Source organism: Pseudoliparis swirei, chromosome 12 (genome assembly GCF_029220125.1).
Source record: "Pseudoliparis swirei isolate HS2019 ecotype Mariana Trench chromosome 12, NWPU_hadal_v1, whole genome shotgun sequence".
NCBI classification, from domain to species: domain Eukaryota; kingdom Metazoa; phylum Chordata; class Actinopteri; order Perciformes; family Liparidae; genus Pseudoliparis; species Pseudoliparis swirei.
In genome coordinates, this window is record NC_079399.1 from 10,541,866 (window position 1) to 10,559,671 (window position 17,806).

The 17,806-nt window shown below is 41.2% G+C and overlaps 1 protein-coding gene across 7 annotated transcripts in view; it reads right to left on the reverse strand.

The window, feature by feature from the left end:
- syne1a (spectrin repeat containing, nuclear envelope 1a) overlaps window positions 1-17,806 on the reverse strand; it is a 128,825-nt gene that overhangs the window by 77,461 nt on the left and 33,558 nt on the right. For all 7 annotated transcript variants that reach the window (XM_056428720.1, XM_056428716.1, XM_056428722.1 and 4 more), the window contains exons 16-47: window positions 16,767-16,972; window positions 16,122-16,286; window positions 15,775-15,927; window positions 14,968-15,111; window positions 14,636-14,812; window positions 13,994-14,152; window positions 13,664-13,828; window positions 13,318-13,452; window positions 12,845-13,006; window positions 12,508-12,716; window positions 12,301-12,409; window positions 12,024-12,188; window positions 11,766-11,933; window positions 11,189-11,353; window positions 10,400-10,540; window positions 10,152-10,312; window positions 9,761-9,917; window positions 8,825-9,052; window positions 8,616-8,714; window positions 8,075-8,262; window positions 6,649-6,772; window positions 6,322-6,488; window positions 6,019-6,172; window positions 5,226-5,881; window positions 4,479-4,658; window positions 4,087-4,240; window positions 3,593-3,751; window positions 2,783-2,965; window positions 2,575-2,676; window positions 1,578-1,781; window positions 765-972; window positions 58-170 (exon numbers count right to left, since the gene is read on the reverse strand). In XM_056428720.1, the coding sequence (XP_056284695.1) occupies window positions 58-170; window positions 765-972; window positions 1,578-1,781; window positions 2,575-2,676; window positions 2,783-2,965; window positions 3,593-3,751; window positions 4,087-4,240; window positions 4,479-4,658; window positions 5,226-5,881; window positions 6,019-6,172; window positions 6,322-6,488; window positions 6,649-6,772; window positions 8,075-8,262; window positions 8,616-8,714; window positions 8,825-9,052; window positions 9,761-9,917; window positions 10,152-10,312; window positions 10,400-10,540; window positions 11,189-11,353; window positions 11,766-11,933; window positions 12,024-12,188; window positions 12,301-12,409; window positions 12,508-12,716; window positions 12,845-13,006; window positions 13,318-13,452; window positions 13,664-13,828; window positions 13,994-14,152; window positions 14,636-14,812; window positions 14,968-15,111; window positions 15,775-15,927; window positions 16,122-16,286; window positions 16,767-16,972 (5,660 nt within the window). The remainder of the gene's footprint in view (window positions 1-57; window positions 171-764; window positions 973-1,577; window positions 1,782-2,574; window positions 2,677-2,782; window positions 2,966-3,592; window positions 3,752-4,086; window positions 4,241-4,478; window positions 4,659-5,225; window positions 5,882-6,018; window positions 6,173-6,321; window positions 6,489-6,648; window positions 6,773-8,074; window positions 8,263-8,615; window positions 8,715-8,824; window positions 9,053-9,760; window positions 9,918-10,151; window positions 10,313-10,399; window positions 10,541-11,188; window positions 11,354-11,765; window positions 11,934-12,023; window positions 12,189-12,300; window positions 12,410-12,507; window positions 12,717-12,844; window positions 13,007-13,317; window positions 13,453-13,663; window positions 13,829-13,993; window positions 14,153-14,635; window positions 14,813-14,967; window positions 15,112-15,774; window positions 15,928-16,121; window positions 16,287-16,766; window positions 16,973-17,806) is intronic.

A 17,806-nucleotide genomic window follows, 5' to 3' on the forward strand; every position in this document is an offset into this window, starting at 1 on the left:
TTACTAAGAACAATGGCACAAGGAGAATAGCATAATAAAAGTATGACATAACAATACCTTTAACCTCTGCAACTTAGCTCCGAGGACGGCAACATCTCCCGATTGGTTGGAACATTCTTTCAGCTCCAACCTTAGATCTGTAAGCCGGGAGTGGAAGCCTTGGACGAGCTCTGCTTCGAGGAAGAGAAAAAACTGGTAAACTAAAAGCTAATTAAATATATGGTGACAAGTTGATGAAAACGGATGTGTTAAAATAAAGGCACAGAAGATGTAAAGGGGAAGGAGGAGAGTGAGAAGAGGAGATATGTTAAGGCAGATGGTAAGTGTGGGCGTGTCCATACTGCGCTGTGCTGGGTTGCCTTGGCAACACGCCCAAAATGACTCCCTCGAGAGCAGATGTGACAAGAGCGACATTAGTCTCCGAGGCACAGGTGTGTGTCTGAGCAATGAGAGCGCACCAGTGTGCCAGTGTGTGTCAATGGGTTGTGTGTGGGCTGTTGTGGGTGGATTAAGTGTGCCATGGGAAAAAATGTAGGATAATCAACAATAAATCTGTTGCACCTAACAAATGACTTTGCATCATGTAGTTGTGCGCTGTTTGATTGGGTGATTATGAGTTTTGAAAAACTCTATAAAAATCTATACTTCTCCTTATAAAGACCGTCACATAAATCACTTTATGTATTTGACGGAGAGAAAGAACATAAATGCCATCCAGGAGATCATTTAGTAAAGCATCAAAATTCCACATATATATGTATTACCGTTGAAGTGGAGCTGTAGTCCATCCTGCAGGCTGCCCTTGGTCTTGGCACAGCGCTGGGCGACAGCCTCTGTTCGCTTGGCAATGGAGGTGAGGTCAGAGGAGAGGCATGACAGCTCCTGAGTGGGATGAGACCTGCACAGGGCACTCAGCGTATCTCTAGCGGAGTCCATGTCTGCCCTCTGTTGCTGCACAACGCTCTGCAGGTCCTGTACATGTAAAGGGAGAAAAAAAGAGGATGTATAGTCATAATTGGGGTTACAGGGTTGTGGAGCGGGCAGAGACGATGACATGTACGGCATCCGCCATGCAAATCTGAGCCAAAGATGGAATTACTGCCAGTTTAGAGTATGTTCTGATGTGGAGTCAGACCTCTGATCTCCTAAAGAGGGTCATAAATAAGGACATAAGTTCACCCTCGGGGAACAATAGGGTATCGAGCAAAAATGTTCTCATCATTATGGGTCTCAGTGCGTCTTTATAGCTCTTCGGAGAGTACTATACCCTCTCAGAATTATATTTTAAAGAACTTTTAATTGCCTCTGTGTTTGAAAGGTGCGATACAAATACATGTTCCTGTTCTCTGAGGGAAGTCATTTCAATAATTGAGGCATCACCAATCGAATATTGGATCATTGTGTGTCCATATAGTGCATTGTTGCTAGAAATATGAAGCCACAGGGATAGACTCAGAAGTAGAGGAAGACTGTATGGTTACTTTTGGCATTAGTAATAGTTTATATACTGTATAATATGTATGATAATTGAATTAGTGTGTTCTTGTATCGCACTGTGGGAAATGATAGTGTCATACCTTAACTGTACCCATGTCTTCAGGAGAAGTAGCTTCAGTGAGGTCAGATAAGGAGCCCTCAACTGCCACCAGCCGCTCGGCCATCTGGGATATGAGGTCCTCCAATCGCTGCTTCTGGAAACTGAAGTAGGTCAGCGTGTGTTTGGCCTGGTTGTACACCTCCTGAGCATGGGCGATTTTCTTCTTCAAGTCTGACTCCAGGACCTGGTTCAACAAAGAAATGAAACAACATCATACAACCGGAAGCCCATGTATAAATAACATCCACACAATGTGCTTTCAAATGCTCCACATCATCCAGTTTTTATACTTTAGTTTATATCGATGATTTCAACATGTATAAACTACACAGATAGACATGTCTGTTTGTTTACAGATAGACATGTAAACAAACAGACAAACAACACTAAAATAAATATAAATACAGAAGAAAAAAATTAGAAATTTGTCTGGGAGTCCCATTTTTGTTCTTATGTTTTTTCATAGTCTTCGCTTCTATTTCCTGAAAAATTTCCATTTCTTACACTTTACTTTCCTTTTTCTCTGCGCCTCTTGCAATCTCATTTCGATTTTGTCGGAACTCAAACCATTGTTCCAGGGAGGGGGATCCACTCTACCCCATTTCCTTGTGACAGTATTTATACTAGCAATCAACAATATTTTGACGAGATTCATTCAATTTGTTTTAAAGTTAAATACTGAAAATACAGTATGTAGATATGTAAGCCATCTTTTACAATAAAAAAAATATTTTTGAATGTTTCCTCCTGACCTTGGTTGTGATAATGAACATAAAAAGAGAATTCCATCCATGTATGTGAATTTGCATTTTGTCAATCAAATTGTGTATGTTAAACGTTTATATATATATAGTTGAATGTTTATTTCTCTTCATGTTCCTTTTAAGTACATGTACGTAGGTCTTGTGGTTTTATTTCCGCACCATTAGTACTTTTGTAACAGTATTTTAAATCCTGGCCTAAACCACCATATTCACCTGCATTTGTATTGGGGTTTCTTGCAGTTTGGCTCGCTCCTTCAGCTCTGTTACTCTCTCCTGCAGGTTATCCAGCCTCTGCTCCCTCTTTTCAACCTCAGCCTGTAGATCAAAGTGCTAGACATTTCAATTAAATCACAACCACTGAACTCTCTCTGAATATCACACCCCCATAATAATTCAAACACTTTTTCATGCATGCTCTGACCTGAAATATTGCCAGATGGGCCTCTGCCTGCTCTTTATCACTGAGGTTGGTAACACTATCGGTGAGATCAGCGATGGAGTTGCCAGCCCATTGGTTCATGTCCTGCTCCATAGACTTGAGGTCGTTCCACAGCGCTACACAGTAGCCCAGTCTCTCTGTGTTGGTTTGTATTCTCTCTGAGACCTGAAGAAAAAGAGAGCAGCAATCTAAGTACCAAACAGGAAACATCTCCATCAACAGGAGACTGAGGAAAGGTAGGATCTTTCTCCCTCTTTGTGTTTACTTTTCTCTCTATGCAACAAGGGACGGTGTGCTTGACTGGGAGACGGAAGGAAAATGAGACTTAATTGGTTTGACAGATGTGGGGATGAGTAGTGAGAGAGAGAGAGACAGAAGTGCAGATAACGTGTCTAGACTTGTTTATATTTATGTCTCGTTTGTGAAAAAAAAATGGAAAAACAGAAATAAATATCATGAAAAGAGAAAGAGCGCAAGTGTTTGGCAGAGCTGTAATGTGTGTGGACGTTATAATTGATTCTCACAAAAAACGACACCACAAACTCCTTCATAGTCGTTATCTGGTTTCAGCTTCATACAGAATTCATGAAGTGCCAAGTTTCGGGATGAGGATAATTCATGACTCACAAAACTCAAAAGGTATTATTTCACCACGTCTGACAAGCTAGCTCAAGTATGTCAATATATCATGCATTTGTCTAAATGAAAAACAGCCCAGGGATTTCAGCTGTCAAGGCTTCTTTTGCAAAACAGTGGAATGGCACAGCATGTGTTGCATCAACTACCACTCACCTCCAGCCACTGGTCTCTCAACAGCTCCATGTCTCTCTGGATGGCGCTTGCATCAGAGTTGGGAACCTTTGTGAGTTCCCTCTGCAGGTCCTCCACTGTGCTGATGAGCTGGTCCATCGCTTCTTGTTTTTCTCTCAGCTCGGCTTGGACCGTGTCATGCTGGAGGGACAGAGAAGAGTGCAGAAGGAATGACAACAGACCACCACTAGAGGGAGAGATAGTTTATTGTAAAAACATACACATTGCAGTCTGATACTTGTAAAAACAATATTGTAGAATTAGATTTCAAGAAAGAAAAACATTGTAGCAGCACAGTGGAAGCTATGAATCTTCAACTCTGGAATACCAGGATATACACATGTTATATTTTAAGAAACTGGAAAATTGATGCGTTTTGATGTATGAATCATCACAATTTTGTTTTACCATATGCACTATTTGAAAAGAAAAAAATTAAGATTTAACTATTGGGAAAAAGTAAAAAAGGTACTGACTCGTGTGAAAGTCCTTTTGGCCTCCTGAGCGTTGTGGTTGTGGTCGGGCAGACTGTAAGCAACCGCCTGAGCATTCTCAACGACAGTGGTGAGGGTTGACTTCAAGAGGTGGAACTGGTGGAGAAGATCTACTACGACTCCACTCTGTTCCTGACTGTGTGAAAAAAAGAAAGAGAAAAGTCAAGACCGTTATCTGGCATATCTTTGCACTGGATTAAATTATGAAAAACAAAAGCAAACCCTGCCAGTGCTGTATAACTGTTGTGTTTCTCTATTCAAATGATAAGACATTATACTGCCTGCCTCTGCAACGTGGGATAAAAAACAAACAGAGCTCAGGAATTTAAATGAGATAAATAAGACAAAATCCCTTTGTTGTCCTGCATCCCTACCCGTTGGTGATCAGAGTCCTGACGTTCTCCCAGGCTGTCTTCACCACTGCTACCTCCCTGAGAGCCTCCCCGGCCAGCTCACTGTCTCTTTGGGCCAGCTGGCTTCCCTTCTCCTCTAACCACCGCTGGGAATGCTGCAGGGACTGGAGCTCATCATCCAGCTGGATGAAAAAACGCAACCTGAGAGAAAGAGATGCATGAAAACAATGGGGATTACGAGCCTGATTCCAACATAATATACCAAAATTCCTAGTATTAACAAGTTTGAAAGGATTTGGATGTATGGTTTGGCTTCATTCCTATATTATATTCTCAGTTTGGCTTAAAGAAGGTCTCTAAATAAAAAGCGTACACATTTGAAAGTATATTCAATCAAATATTATACCAAAGAAAAGCTGATAAAGGAGCAAAAGAGACTTTTACAAAACTGCAGATATCCCAAAACAATAATACACTGTGATCTTTAATTGTCAAGTTTGCCTTTAACCCAAATAAAAGAGATGCAGGGATATTGTTTTATTATAATTTAAATGTCATAAAAAAGGTTTGTCAAATATCTATATTTTTCTCCAATGAAGAAAATATAACAGGTACAAAATATAATAGGTACAAAAAGTAATTCTTTAGTTTAGTCTGATACCAATATTGCCTTTTCAAACAATGTATTCCATATCAGCTGATACAAACTATGCTGATATTAAATATAACATAATAATAGATCTAGGAGACTGAGTTACATTTACATACCTGTTTTGAAACGCCTGTACAGAGCTTTCTCTGGCCCCCTCAATCTGTGCTTCATCCTCCAGTTTCTTCAAATTCTTCATCACCTCCTCCCTCCTCTCCCTAAAGGAGCTCCATAATGCCCCCAGAGCATCTGCTTCACTCTGCCTCCATCCCACACCCCTCTGCACCTCCTCCAGAGCGATCGTGAGGGCCACTGCCTGCCCCCTGCAAGATGTTCTTGCCTGAGGATGGCTCACGTCATTGGAGCCCCGCCACTCTGCACCACTCAGGTTAAGGTGTGCTTTGCTTAGCTGCCCATCTAACCCGACTGCCTCAGCCTCAAGCATGGCCACGTCTTTAGCCCCTTCCCTTATTCCACGGTGCAGCTCTTCAGCTTTTGAACGGTCCCAGCTCCCTCTGCCCTCCATCGCCTCGTAAAGGCAGCGCACAGCCTCAGCTGCCGCTCCATACTTTTTAAGAAAAGCTTTTAATTCAGCCAAGCACTCTTTACGGAGGAGTAGGAGACGCTGGGATTCATTGAGGGGCTGGAGGCAGTCCTCTCTCCAGCCCTGGAGCTGCTGTTGGGCCTCTGAGGTGGAGCAACGAAGCAGGGAGGACTCTCTTTGCTGAAGAGTGTCTCTCAGCGATGCATGTCCCTCCAGCTGCACCTCATGCTCCTGCAACAAGGTGTTTCAATTAGACACATTTATATTAGCTCTCACAGTTATCAATATGAACTTGCTTACCGTAACAAATCTAAGATACAAAACCTATAAAGAACATCATTGTTGACAACAACGTATTGATTTCTCACCTTTAGCTGACTAATTGCAGACTCTAGATCAGCAATATCAACCTGGGAAGAGCTTCTCAAGCCAGACAGGAAGTGTTCACTGCTTTGGGTCAGAGTCAGCAGTGCCTGATCAAACTGCTCCAGCTGTGACAATTGTGACTCCAGCAGCTCAAGTCTAAAAGAGAGGTGAAAGGCAGTTTTGATTAAGGACATGGACGTGACCACTTGGGGGAAAAAAGCTGAAGCACACACTTTCTGGATGCCCTTTATGGAGAGAGACATATATTTTAATTATCTGTAAGATAAATCAAACAAGAGAATTGCCTGTGTGATGTGCTGCTCGTCACAGAGGTGCTTCTTTCCTGTAGTTGTGTGAGATCGTGGCTGAGCTCTTGAATATGAGCTTCAGTCGCTGTGGGGTACAGACACAGGGCAAGATTCACGAGACCCTGCCGAAGAACCTCATAGGATGCCGTCTCCCCCTGCATTTCCTAGTGGGGTGAATAAGTATTTTATGAACGATGCCACACAAAAATAGCCAAACAGCCGTTATGTAATTGGTGAGGTAAAAATTTAACTGAGAAGGGAATAAAAACACATGGAAATGGTAAGGTTAGTGAGAAACAAGTCACTTATAGTAACATGACTTACCTGTACATTTAGTAGTTCATTCCGAAGCTTTATTTTGTCTGCAGAAAGCAGGTCTGAGTCTGGACAGCAAACAGACTCACACCTGCCCAGCCAGCTTTTCATGGACGAATTCTCCTTTTCAAATCTGTAGATACAAAAGGAACACTTAAAACAATTGTATTTAAATTAAATACAATTGATGCTGCACTATACTCAAAATGAATAGAATAAATACTGATCTAACAATAGATTTATATCAGTAACCTGTGATCTTAAAGTATTAAAACAGGCAATGACACACACACACAGTGATACAGTCTGTGTGTTATTTTGTTATTATCTGACCAAGCCTCAGTATCAGTGGCAGGGTCATAATGTGGCCACCTATCTTGCCAAAGCACCCAGTGCTGTAAGTAATCCCTCATACATAAACCTGCAGGGGAGAAGATCGACTGCAGAGAGCCACACATAAACACACAGACACACACACACACACACACACACACACACACACACACACACACACACACACACACACACACACACACACACACACACACACACACACACACACACACACACACACACACACACACACACACATGTAAACGCAGTTAAAGGTCAGTATCAAAAATAAAATGTGAAACTAATAAGAGTCGCTGACTGGATGATTACAATAAAAGAAGCACAGAAGCATTAAGTCTATAAACAGCTCCCATGTGACTACTACAGAAGAGTGAGAAACAATCACTCCAGTCTATTGTCCAAGTCTATTGTGTGATCAAAGAAAGTGATAAGAAAAGCATTTTATTAGAATAGAAAGGCGATGGCTGACTGACAGATTCAGTTAAAGACAAGATCTCGGTCCTCTTCATCACACCAGGATGAGGGAATGATTCAGGGAATAAAAGAAGAAATTGGCACAAAGAGGAGGATTCAGCAGAAAGAACAAGTGCAAAAATAAAAGAGGAAACAGCATGATTGTTATGATCATAATCAGATGTGTGTGTGACGCATGGACCAAAGCTGAGAGCAATCATTGACTCAAAATATAAAAAATGGGGTTTGTGCTAAATATGTGTCTTATAACACATTTTTTTGTGTAATATGACAAATCCCTGAAACATTCAAACACGCCTCTTTTAGATGTTGGAGGGGCACATGCATCTTTAGCCCAGCAATGTATCACAACAGCTGGCATTACATCCTAAATATAATCAAGTTCATAGTGACTATTCAGTCTTAAAAGCTGAATAGGATGGCTAATATCTCGGTATTCAATACATTCAGGAATGCAATGCAAAGCTAGGGTATGCGATGAATGAGATTACCACAGACTGATGTTATATAAAAAATTAAATGTAAATGCATATTTTTTTCCACAGTTTCTTTTGCTGATGACCCTATATTCCAAAAAAGAGGTCATAAAACATACAAATAACTTTACCTCTGCCAAAGTGCGAGAAGGCTCTGTAGTGTAGATTGCTTTTCGGTTGCCTTTGCCAAAAATTCTCGCTGTTGCTTCTGGAGGTTCGCCACCTCTTCCTGCAGCTGGCGGCCCTCTCCAAGCCTCTTCATGGCCGAACACAAAGCCATCAGCCTGGGGTTCAGCTGCTCCACAGCCTGGCAGACCTCCTGGAGGTGAAGGAGACGTACTTGTCATCAGCTCCTTAGAGAATGTGAAACCTCAACGGCTACAAAGTAAAGTCTTGTACATAAATCTGACTAAAATGATAACTAACAAAGGGCTGAACTCCTTCATACGGTCTCATACTGGAGATTACTGCATAACCTGAAAAACTATCAGGAAAAGTTGATTAAAAATGTACTTATAAAAAAAGAAAAAGAAACTAAACAAAAAAAACTAAAGATACACCCTTCAGTCCTGAGTTTATAGTTGAATCAACCTCAAAGTTAGAACCAGTTAACCCCTATAATTCATATAGTGATGTCACATCAATGCATTCTTTGTGTTTTAATTTTTTTACCATATGATCCTGGAGGCTTTTGTAGGTCTCAGATGAAGATGAGCAGTACGTGACCGGACAGTCAAGCTTCTCTTTAAGGTCAGTCATTGCTTTCTTTACCTGATAATAAAAACGGCATAAATTATTTACAAATATTATCCACCAGTGGCCCCACAAATAATTAGTAACAATTTCTGCATGGAACTATTCCATTTTGTGTTGCTGTATACCTGTTCACGGTTATCGTTGTATCTCTGCCAGTACGAGGTGCTCTGATTGAGCTGTCCTCCCAGCTGCTCTACTCTCCCCATCAACTCTTCCCAGTCTCGCCTCATCTGTGCAAGTCGAGCGCGGATACGTCCGGCCTCTCCAGGGGTCACAAACCTCGACAGGGCCTCACAGTCCACCTCCATGTGGGCCAGGGCTGCCCTTCTCTCCTCTAAACCTTCGGCTACAGCCTGTGGGGATGTGACAACAGAGGAATGTCGATCAGGGAAAAACATCGGAGGCATCAGTTGAAAAAACAAAAACAATAAACAAGACAGAACCGACAATATTATGTGTCATCTTCAATAAATTCCTTTGTTTATGCTGGATAAAATAATGTCTCTTTAGGTTCATAGAGTTGGAGTTGGATTCAAGCGCAGATGCTGGGTGGAAAGAAAACTGCGGTTTCTAGAAGCAAATGTTTTTAAACTCAAACCTGATCAAAAAGCTGCTGCAAGATTTTTTAAGTCCTGTTATCCCAAATGTTTTTGACATTTTTTTCCACCTCAATTAGATTAAAAAGGCTGAGGTCTGGAAAACCAAGATTATATATATTTTCAATTCGATCAATTTCTTTTCTATATCCTAGTCTTTGCTGCAGCTCCTCTGACCCAATTTCCCCCTCGGGGTTGCGTTCAAGTTTAATCTTATTTCATCTTAATCTTAATAACCCTCAGGCCTCACACTGTACATGCCAGGCTAGAGGCCAGACAGCAATTCTGACAAATTATCTTGGGAGCGATTAAAGAAACATGTGGGTGATGCATACTGTATTTATTCATGAATATCAAAAGATGATTGAAGAAACTTTAAAAAATATGTTTCGAGTTATTTTTGTTGCTATACAGGGTTCAGTCAGTATTATATATAAAAACAAGGTAAAGAGATACTTGACATACATCCACTGTGCTGATGTGTTTATCCAGAGAATCTAAGGAGGAGGCGGAGTTGACGGTCTCCAGCTCCTTCTCTTTTTCACTGGTCCACAGAGAGAAAGTCTCTGATTCGCTGCCGAAGCGCTCCCACCACATACACATCATCTCCAACTGGACAACACTGGGAGACGGAAGATGAGACAATAACAATTTTGTAAAATATACTGCATGCATATCTAGATATATACGGTAAGAATGAGAACAAACTGGCAAACAAATTGACCATTTAACATCATGAAAATCGCTTCATCAGTTTTCATCAAACCTGAAATTATGACTATAAAGTTTGAGGAAGTTACAGTATACTCCGTGATATGTCTATTGGATGGAAGCTCGGGATGAGGATGCCACATACTTCTTGTTGAGGTGGTCTTGAAGTTGTGCGAGTGCTTCTCTGGTTGACTCGGCCTGCTGGAGAAGAAGAGTGGGATTCTTCGGACCAAGCTGAATTGTTTCTGCCTTCTCGAGGAGGAAAGCTGTACGCACAGTACACTCCTCAAGCTTTGTGAGGAGCTCCTACAGATAAGAAATACATATAATTTATGAGAAAACACAGAGCATACACTACATGCATGTACGCACACACTTATTGTATTTGCACACCTTGTTCTGCTCCTGTTCAGTTTTCAGGCTGTCCAGACTGTTGAAAATAAGTTCTTTGTCCAGCTCTTTGCTGGTATGACTGATAAATCTCCAAACGGTTTCTCTTTCTGCTTCAAAACTCTGCCAGGAGCTCAGAGTTGCCTTGAAATGATGACGAAATAGCAGAATAATGTCAGTGGGTAAAGTTTCATACAGAAAATACAACATGTACACACAGAGTTAATGGGTACGGTGGTGTTTGATATAATGCAAAGAATACTATCTGGCCTTAATTTAATTCTAGATTATCCAACGAAATTATTACAGGGGGGAAAAAAGCCTTTTTCAATGCATACTCATCAACTGTATTAATCTCTCTCTCTCTCTCTCTCTCTTTAATTATTTAACGCTGGTGTAATACAGTCTGTCTAAAATGGATCTTCAACTTTGATTTATTCAGAGGGACAGACACTCAGACCTTTAACATTCATCCCTGATGTTTTGGATTATCAATTTAAGGTGTTTTGCAGTGGTTTCCCTCTGGATAATGAACTTATTCACTCCATACATCTTAGTATTTTTCATGTGGGCACATGTTAATTTTCTGATCAATTCGAAGACGGTGATAGAATAGATATACACAAATCCCAAGACAACAGACACAAACATAATAAGCATACCACATAACAATCAATATCGTGTTAAGATTCAACATGGACAAATCAATGACAACTGCAGGGGTCTGTGTGGACACTCACACATGCAAACATTAGCATACTGATATGTGAGAAAAATCCAGATTTGGTTTACCTGCAGGTTGGGCTCTTTTGCCCCTGATTTGTGGTCGACATCTCTGAAAGCTCCCTCCAGCTCCTGTAGAGACTGACTAAGCCCCTCCCCTTTCTGCAGCTGGTGGCAGTGGGCCACCAGAAGCCCTGCCTCTGTCTTGTTAGCATGAAGGCACTTTAGGTGGTGCTTTAACAAACACATAGAGAGGAAAATAACATGTCAGATGACACATTTGTTTTTTGCAGCAAAACGAGGATAATTGAAGTGGACACAAGTTAAACCACTGGAGGTCACTACAACTAAGACTTTGAGGGGCTGTTAAGTTACTCTTTCAAAATATGTGTGAAATGTCTTCAATTTACTTTATATCACTCAAACCAGATATAAAAATAACTAAATAAAACTAAAATATGTGTTTTCCTTTAGAACATAAAACACCTTAAAAGATACAAAATAAACTGAGGGTAAGACATTTGAATACAGAAATTCAGGCCAGAAATTGTTTACTTTGAACATAAAATATCAACTGATTTCAATTTCATCTGAAGTATCCTTTTGATGGAAGCTTCTGTAAATTCTTCTGCCTCACGACACACACCTGGTGAATAAGATAAAGTTGCTTGGCCTGCTCCAGATCCTCAGCATCTAGGATCCTGCTGGTCTGCTCCTCAGCCTCCCTTCGCACTCTTAGAACCTCTTCCAGAGCACCATGCACCTCCTCTTTCAGCTCCTCGTACTGGAACATAGCAGAGTCCTCCTCACCCCACTGTGCACGGGGGAGGATCAGACAGAAAGATGTTGTTGAGCTATATAGCACAGGAGTCACATTGTAAGCATTTGGAATATCTTAGAATACCTGGCAGAGTGAAGAAAAGAGTGCCTGCAGGTCAGCTGAGAGTTTGGCCAGGGCTGTTCTCTGTCTCTGGACCTCCAGTTCAGAGCTAACCTCAGACAGTCCAGCAAGACGGCTCTTAAGCCACAACAGGCTCTCCTCTCGGGCATCTGCTGCTTCCTGCAGTGCCTGGAAATGGTGGAGGCACAAACAAGGGAATGCAGTTTTACTGATGCTGAGCTGCTTTGAATCATCAGCTATTCTTTGTGCCGACAGCAGCAAATATAATATGCTAGCTCACCTGAACAGCAGCATCAACTTGCTCCTGATGTGCTGAATTTCTCGCTGTTTCTCTCAAGAGCCTCACCTGCCTCCTCTGAGATGAGAGCCAATCAGAAATCTCACAGAACCTAGAAAAAGGAAGAACTACTTTGAAGCCCCTTCTGTGATTAAATGACATTAAGGAGCTGGAAACACTTTGAGGACTGAGTTTTTTGTCAACCTTTACCTCTCATTCCACTTTTTCCACTTATCAGGGTGATGCTCCAGTTTGAGGTGGGTGCTTTTGATTTGCTCTGTAACCTCTTCTACGGCCCTTCTTGTGGAGTCTAGCATTCGATAAGCCGGGTTGTTGTCAGGCAATTTATGACACAGATCCTCCATATTTCTAATCCTCTTCTCACACAACGTCAAAGGTTTACGTTCCCTGAAAAAAGTCTGAAGATAAAAGAGAAAGAAATGTTGAATTTAGAACGTCTCAAGAATGATGATGTCGATGATGTGAAGTGATTTTATCTTTCTACTTCTCTCACTCTTTTTTTAATATGTTTTAAGTTTCTACTCACTCTGTGCTCTTTGATCACTCGTTCACTGGTGCAGGTACCAGAGAGGACTTCTATTTCTCTGTCCAGCTCTGCTCTGCAGTCTTGTATGATCACAGCTACTCGACGTTGTTCCACCTCCACTTTCAGACAGAGCAGGTGAGACGGTACTTCGCTCTGGATGTCCTGTAGAAAAGCGTCAGAAGGAACAGGGTGTAGGAGACAATGTAGATTAGATATACTATAACATAAATGAGTGACAGTCTCACATCGAATCATCCCCAAAATTGTCAGAGACTAAATATCCTTTCGGGAGAGTGTGAGTAAACATTGAGAGGGTTGCATTTTAATCTAACTAGTACAAGTTGATTGGAAACACACTGGAGGGAACTCAATCAAAGCCATATGTCTTCCTGGTTAGGTTAATCAAGTACCAGTAAAGCACCTCCAGAGATGTACAGTAATTAATGAGCGTGTTAAAGCACGAAACCCCTGACCTTCCAGTGTTTGTGCAGTCGGCGGACAGTTTCTTGCAGCCCCTGTTGCTCCTCCTGTGGTAGGATGTCAGTCAGCTCGTCACATGCCTTCAAGAACACGCTCAGCAACCGCTGGTCCAGTTGGCCAAAGAAATCCTGTGCCGAATAAAATACAAGCAATGAGTATGAGAATCACCTTACATTCGTTAATTGTTTTTGTTTGCAAGACCAAACAACAAGATAACACACATGTATATTTTGTTTGCTGCTGTTTTATACATGTAACTGTTTGTCTTTGTGGTCAGGAACGGATTTAGCATTTTTTCTACAGATGAGCTACAGCAGACGGTTATGGGTTTGATCTTACCTGGTGTTTCTTCAGTAACTCCTCAGCATCTCCAGTCTCTCTCAAGCAGCCGTGAGCTTTTTTTAGCACTCTCTCCAGCTCTTGTCTCGACTCCTCAAACCTCCTCCTCAGGCAGTTGTTGGCCTCTTCCTGCCTTCTACATTCCCCAACCTCCTTTAGCAAAACCTGAGAGGACGGACAGTAGGTAGTGGTGATTGTAAGTGGTCTTATCGACAATAGAGACTAATAAAAAATGTTGAGAGGTGAACTGGGTGTTCTGATGTTCTTGTAACCTAATTAATACAATCAGCGACGTGGCGTGTGAACGTGAACAAGTAGTTTAACACTAACCTGTGCTGAGCCCTGTATTTCAGCCACTCTCTTTTGTAGCAGGGACAGGTCAACGTTTCGAAGCACCTTACTGGAGGAGAGCGCCTTCTGCAACGTGTGGTGATTCCTCTCGATCACTGACAGACAGCGTTTACAGCCTTGCTGCTGGTTTAACAAATCCTGAGCAAAAAGTGGAATAGTGTTGATAATGGTGCATTCAAATATTTCAACACTTTTCATATATTCCCTCCCAATTCAACGAAAAGATTATAGTACAAACATTTTGTAAATAGAAGATGAATATGCTTCTAAGAGCTGGGAATAGTAGAGAAGGAAAGTTCGACTATATCACCTATAAGGATTATTTCGTTTTTTTACATCTTAAGTCTTATTTTTGTAGATTTTGCCATCATTGCTTTAGCTTATAATAACACAATTCTAACCATATGAGTGATCAGACAGACTATAAACAAATCCTACCTATGATATGTATCAATTGTACTGTCACGCTAATTGTGTGCAGAATAACGATGAAAACAATAACTTAAATAAATAACTACAATAAGAAACCTTGCTGTAAAAAAACTGAATTTCCCTTTAACCAGTCATGCTTCTACTTGTCTACAATTTAAGTTCAATCAATTCACTTTCATCATATCTAACCTGCCACTTTAGTTTATGCTGGGTCTGGGTCTGTATGTCTGGGTCTCTGGCAGCCGAGGTGATGCGACTGGCCCGCTCCAGCGCTTGGTAAAAAGCAGTGATGTGTTTCTCCATCTCTTCCAGAAGTGGCAGAAGGACATGACACTCCCTCACAAGGGAGGGGCAGCGCTCTCTCACCTAGAGACAAACAACAATAGACATTAAATACATTTAATATGTAATATTATTTAAAAAGTCTAATTGGAGAGTAAAGATAATTATATTGCTTTCAAAGAAAGACGTGAGATACATTTCATACAACTTCTCATGTTTCTGACTTGAATGATACCCACCTTACTCAGTTGACCTTTGGCTGTTGCCATAGTTGCCATGACCCTGGCAGCCTCGTCATGTGGTGCATCCTTGGAAAGGAGCTGAGCACTACGGGCAGCCAACTTGTATTGGGTCTCCATGGCAACAACCTTTTGCTTGGTATTCTGAGATGAGAGGTGAATGAAAAGGGTTATCTTGAACATCCTTTAACTAAATGAACTTTCATCAAAACTGCTTTTAGCAATTTTAAAAAAAACAGGCTGTCTCCAGCTCTTACTTCAAAACAGCAGTGACGTAAAGTTTTTACTAAATGTTCAGCAAAAGTTTAAGAGTGTAAGCTCACCAGGTAGTAAATCAACTGGAAATGATGATGGAATTATTTTCTGTAATATGTTTCTACCTGCAGAGTTGGACTTTTTTTAATTTGTCCAAAGTGAATCTAAATGTCAAAGTGTGCTGTAAATTGCACCTTGTAAATTAATCTCATTACAGTCCAAATGGTAATGAATAATTGGTCTCAAGGATTCACTCCCTATTGATCTCAGACATGCTCACAGAGCTGCCATCAGCATTGTAACCTGGATCGTCTCAATTGTCTAGAGCTAAACTGCTGTCGAGATGTAGATCATACAACTTAATCACTATTTAGAAACAATAAGTTGGGCAATACTACTGATGTTGTGATGCTACCAACCTAATACATATGAGGAACATTTAATAGTTATAATATAATAGTATTCGCTGAAACAACGACAATCCCTGGTGTTTATTGTGATGTACTTCTGCCAGTAACAGGAAGAGAGAAACTGGCAGTTTGATTTTCTCACCTCCACATCCTGCAGAAAGGCTCTAACATTGAGGAAAGACACCTGGACAGGAACATTGAGCTTTGCCTCTGCTATGTCCAGCAGCTCTTTGAGGGCAGACATGGCCTTTATATAGTCTTTTCTCCACTTATCCAGCTCATCTACACAGGCATACTGCAGTGAAGAAAAGTTGGTACAACGTTTAGGATAGATTATATGGAGAGCTGTTTCTTCATTAAGCCTGGTTAAAACTGCCGTCTTTACTAAATCAGCTAAATACAATAGATACACATCTAGGTATACAATAAAGTACATTTCAGGCTTGTCTCTGACATACAGTAGTATTTGTTGTTGTTTTTGTTTGTTACTTGTTTGACTTTGAGGAAGAGGTCTCTCCATCGTCCATTCAAAAGAAGTAGCTGCTGCTTGAGATCAAGCGACACAGTCTCATCACATGTTTCAATGAGGAAATTCCCTGCGTCGTTCATGGCTGCATGCTGATCCATCCAGTGGCTGAGATTCCTGAAAAATTCCTGGATGAGAGAGAGACTCATTAAAAAGACAGAAAGACACCGAGACAAGTCCAAAGAAACAAAGAACAACGCACAGAATGAGTGCCAAAGAAAGAACAAAGAAAGATAATATGAACGAGACAAAGAAAGGAATTCATAGGAAGAAACAAAGAAAGGACAATAAGAAACTGGGGTAATTAGCTGTCTAATCCTTGGTGGGGATGTGTCTCTGAGGTAACCATGGCGATGTGACAACTGGAATATCCTCTGTGGCTTGTTGTAAGTCAGATGGATCATTTGATACTTGAGTGGAGACTGCTAAGAGGATTCCACTTAAAAGACCAAATGCTCGAAATTGGGCTGACGTGGATTTGATTGCGACTAGGCGTTTGAGTCCATCATATAAACGCATGTATGAAGAGACTCTTAATCTGTTGCACATCAAAGCTTTGAGTGTATGTATGGTGGGCTTTCCTACAATATTACGAGTACATGGCCTACCCTTTTGGTGTTTTCCGGCTGCCTGAGGGCTTCCTCTGCGTCCTCCAGCCAGGCCTGTAAGGAGGCCACTGTTGAGCTGTGCCTCTCCCAGTTGGACAGCACCTCCTCCAGCATGCTCTTCAGACTGCGCATCTCCATAGACAGACTCCTCCACTGGGTCACCACCTCCCGCATGAACCTGCGCACTCCCATCTCACCCTCGTCCACTGGAGGAGTGACACATCAACTTTAACAGCAACAACAACAACTTTAACGTCAACAGCATCAGTACTGCTTTCACTGCTGCTGCCACGATTACAATAACTGTTCCTAACGATACTAGTTATACTGAACAGTGTACACAGGAGGCATCGTCAACTTACGTATGTGTGAAATGTAAACAAATGATTGAATTCCTTTTTGATTTATATGGATAGTTTTTGTGGTTTAAGTGGAGATTATACACCATAAAACAACAACAACTTTCTCTGTTGAAAAATAAAAGGTTGCAATAGATGAGTACTAAAATACACTCTTGCTCATTAGTTATTAATATAATAGGCTATTATTATATAATTGTCATCTATGACCACTGCTTAGCACAAGTTACATAGCCTCACTTTGAGGCACTGTACATAAGGTTCACATATTCATAGAAACACCAGACGAAAGGCACATGAAGACTGATAGAGCTACAAGTTACATCTACAACTCTCTGACCTCAAAACTCTCACTCCAGGGAGACGTGTTGTCTTTGCTTGTGTGTTCCACTTCCTTGGTACAAACGCCCTGGTCTCAAAAGTCCTGTACTACTCTTATCAGCCAGTGTGGGTGTGATACATGATTCCACCAGATGCAAATATCCAGTTTCAAATAGACATTAATCAGATAGTATCATGTCTTTAAATAGACGATCATTATATTCCAACCCCCTTGTTCTCCTCTCCAGTCTCAGTTAGTGTGACCTTAACGTGGCCTTTAAAAAGATCTGAATGATCTCTCATCCAGCCAGTCAGAGCCTAGGGTGCTAACTACCAGCAGGTCTCATGTATGGTCGTGAC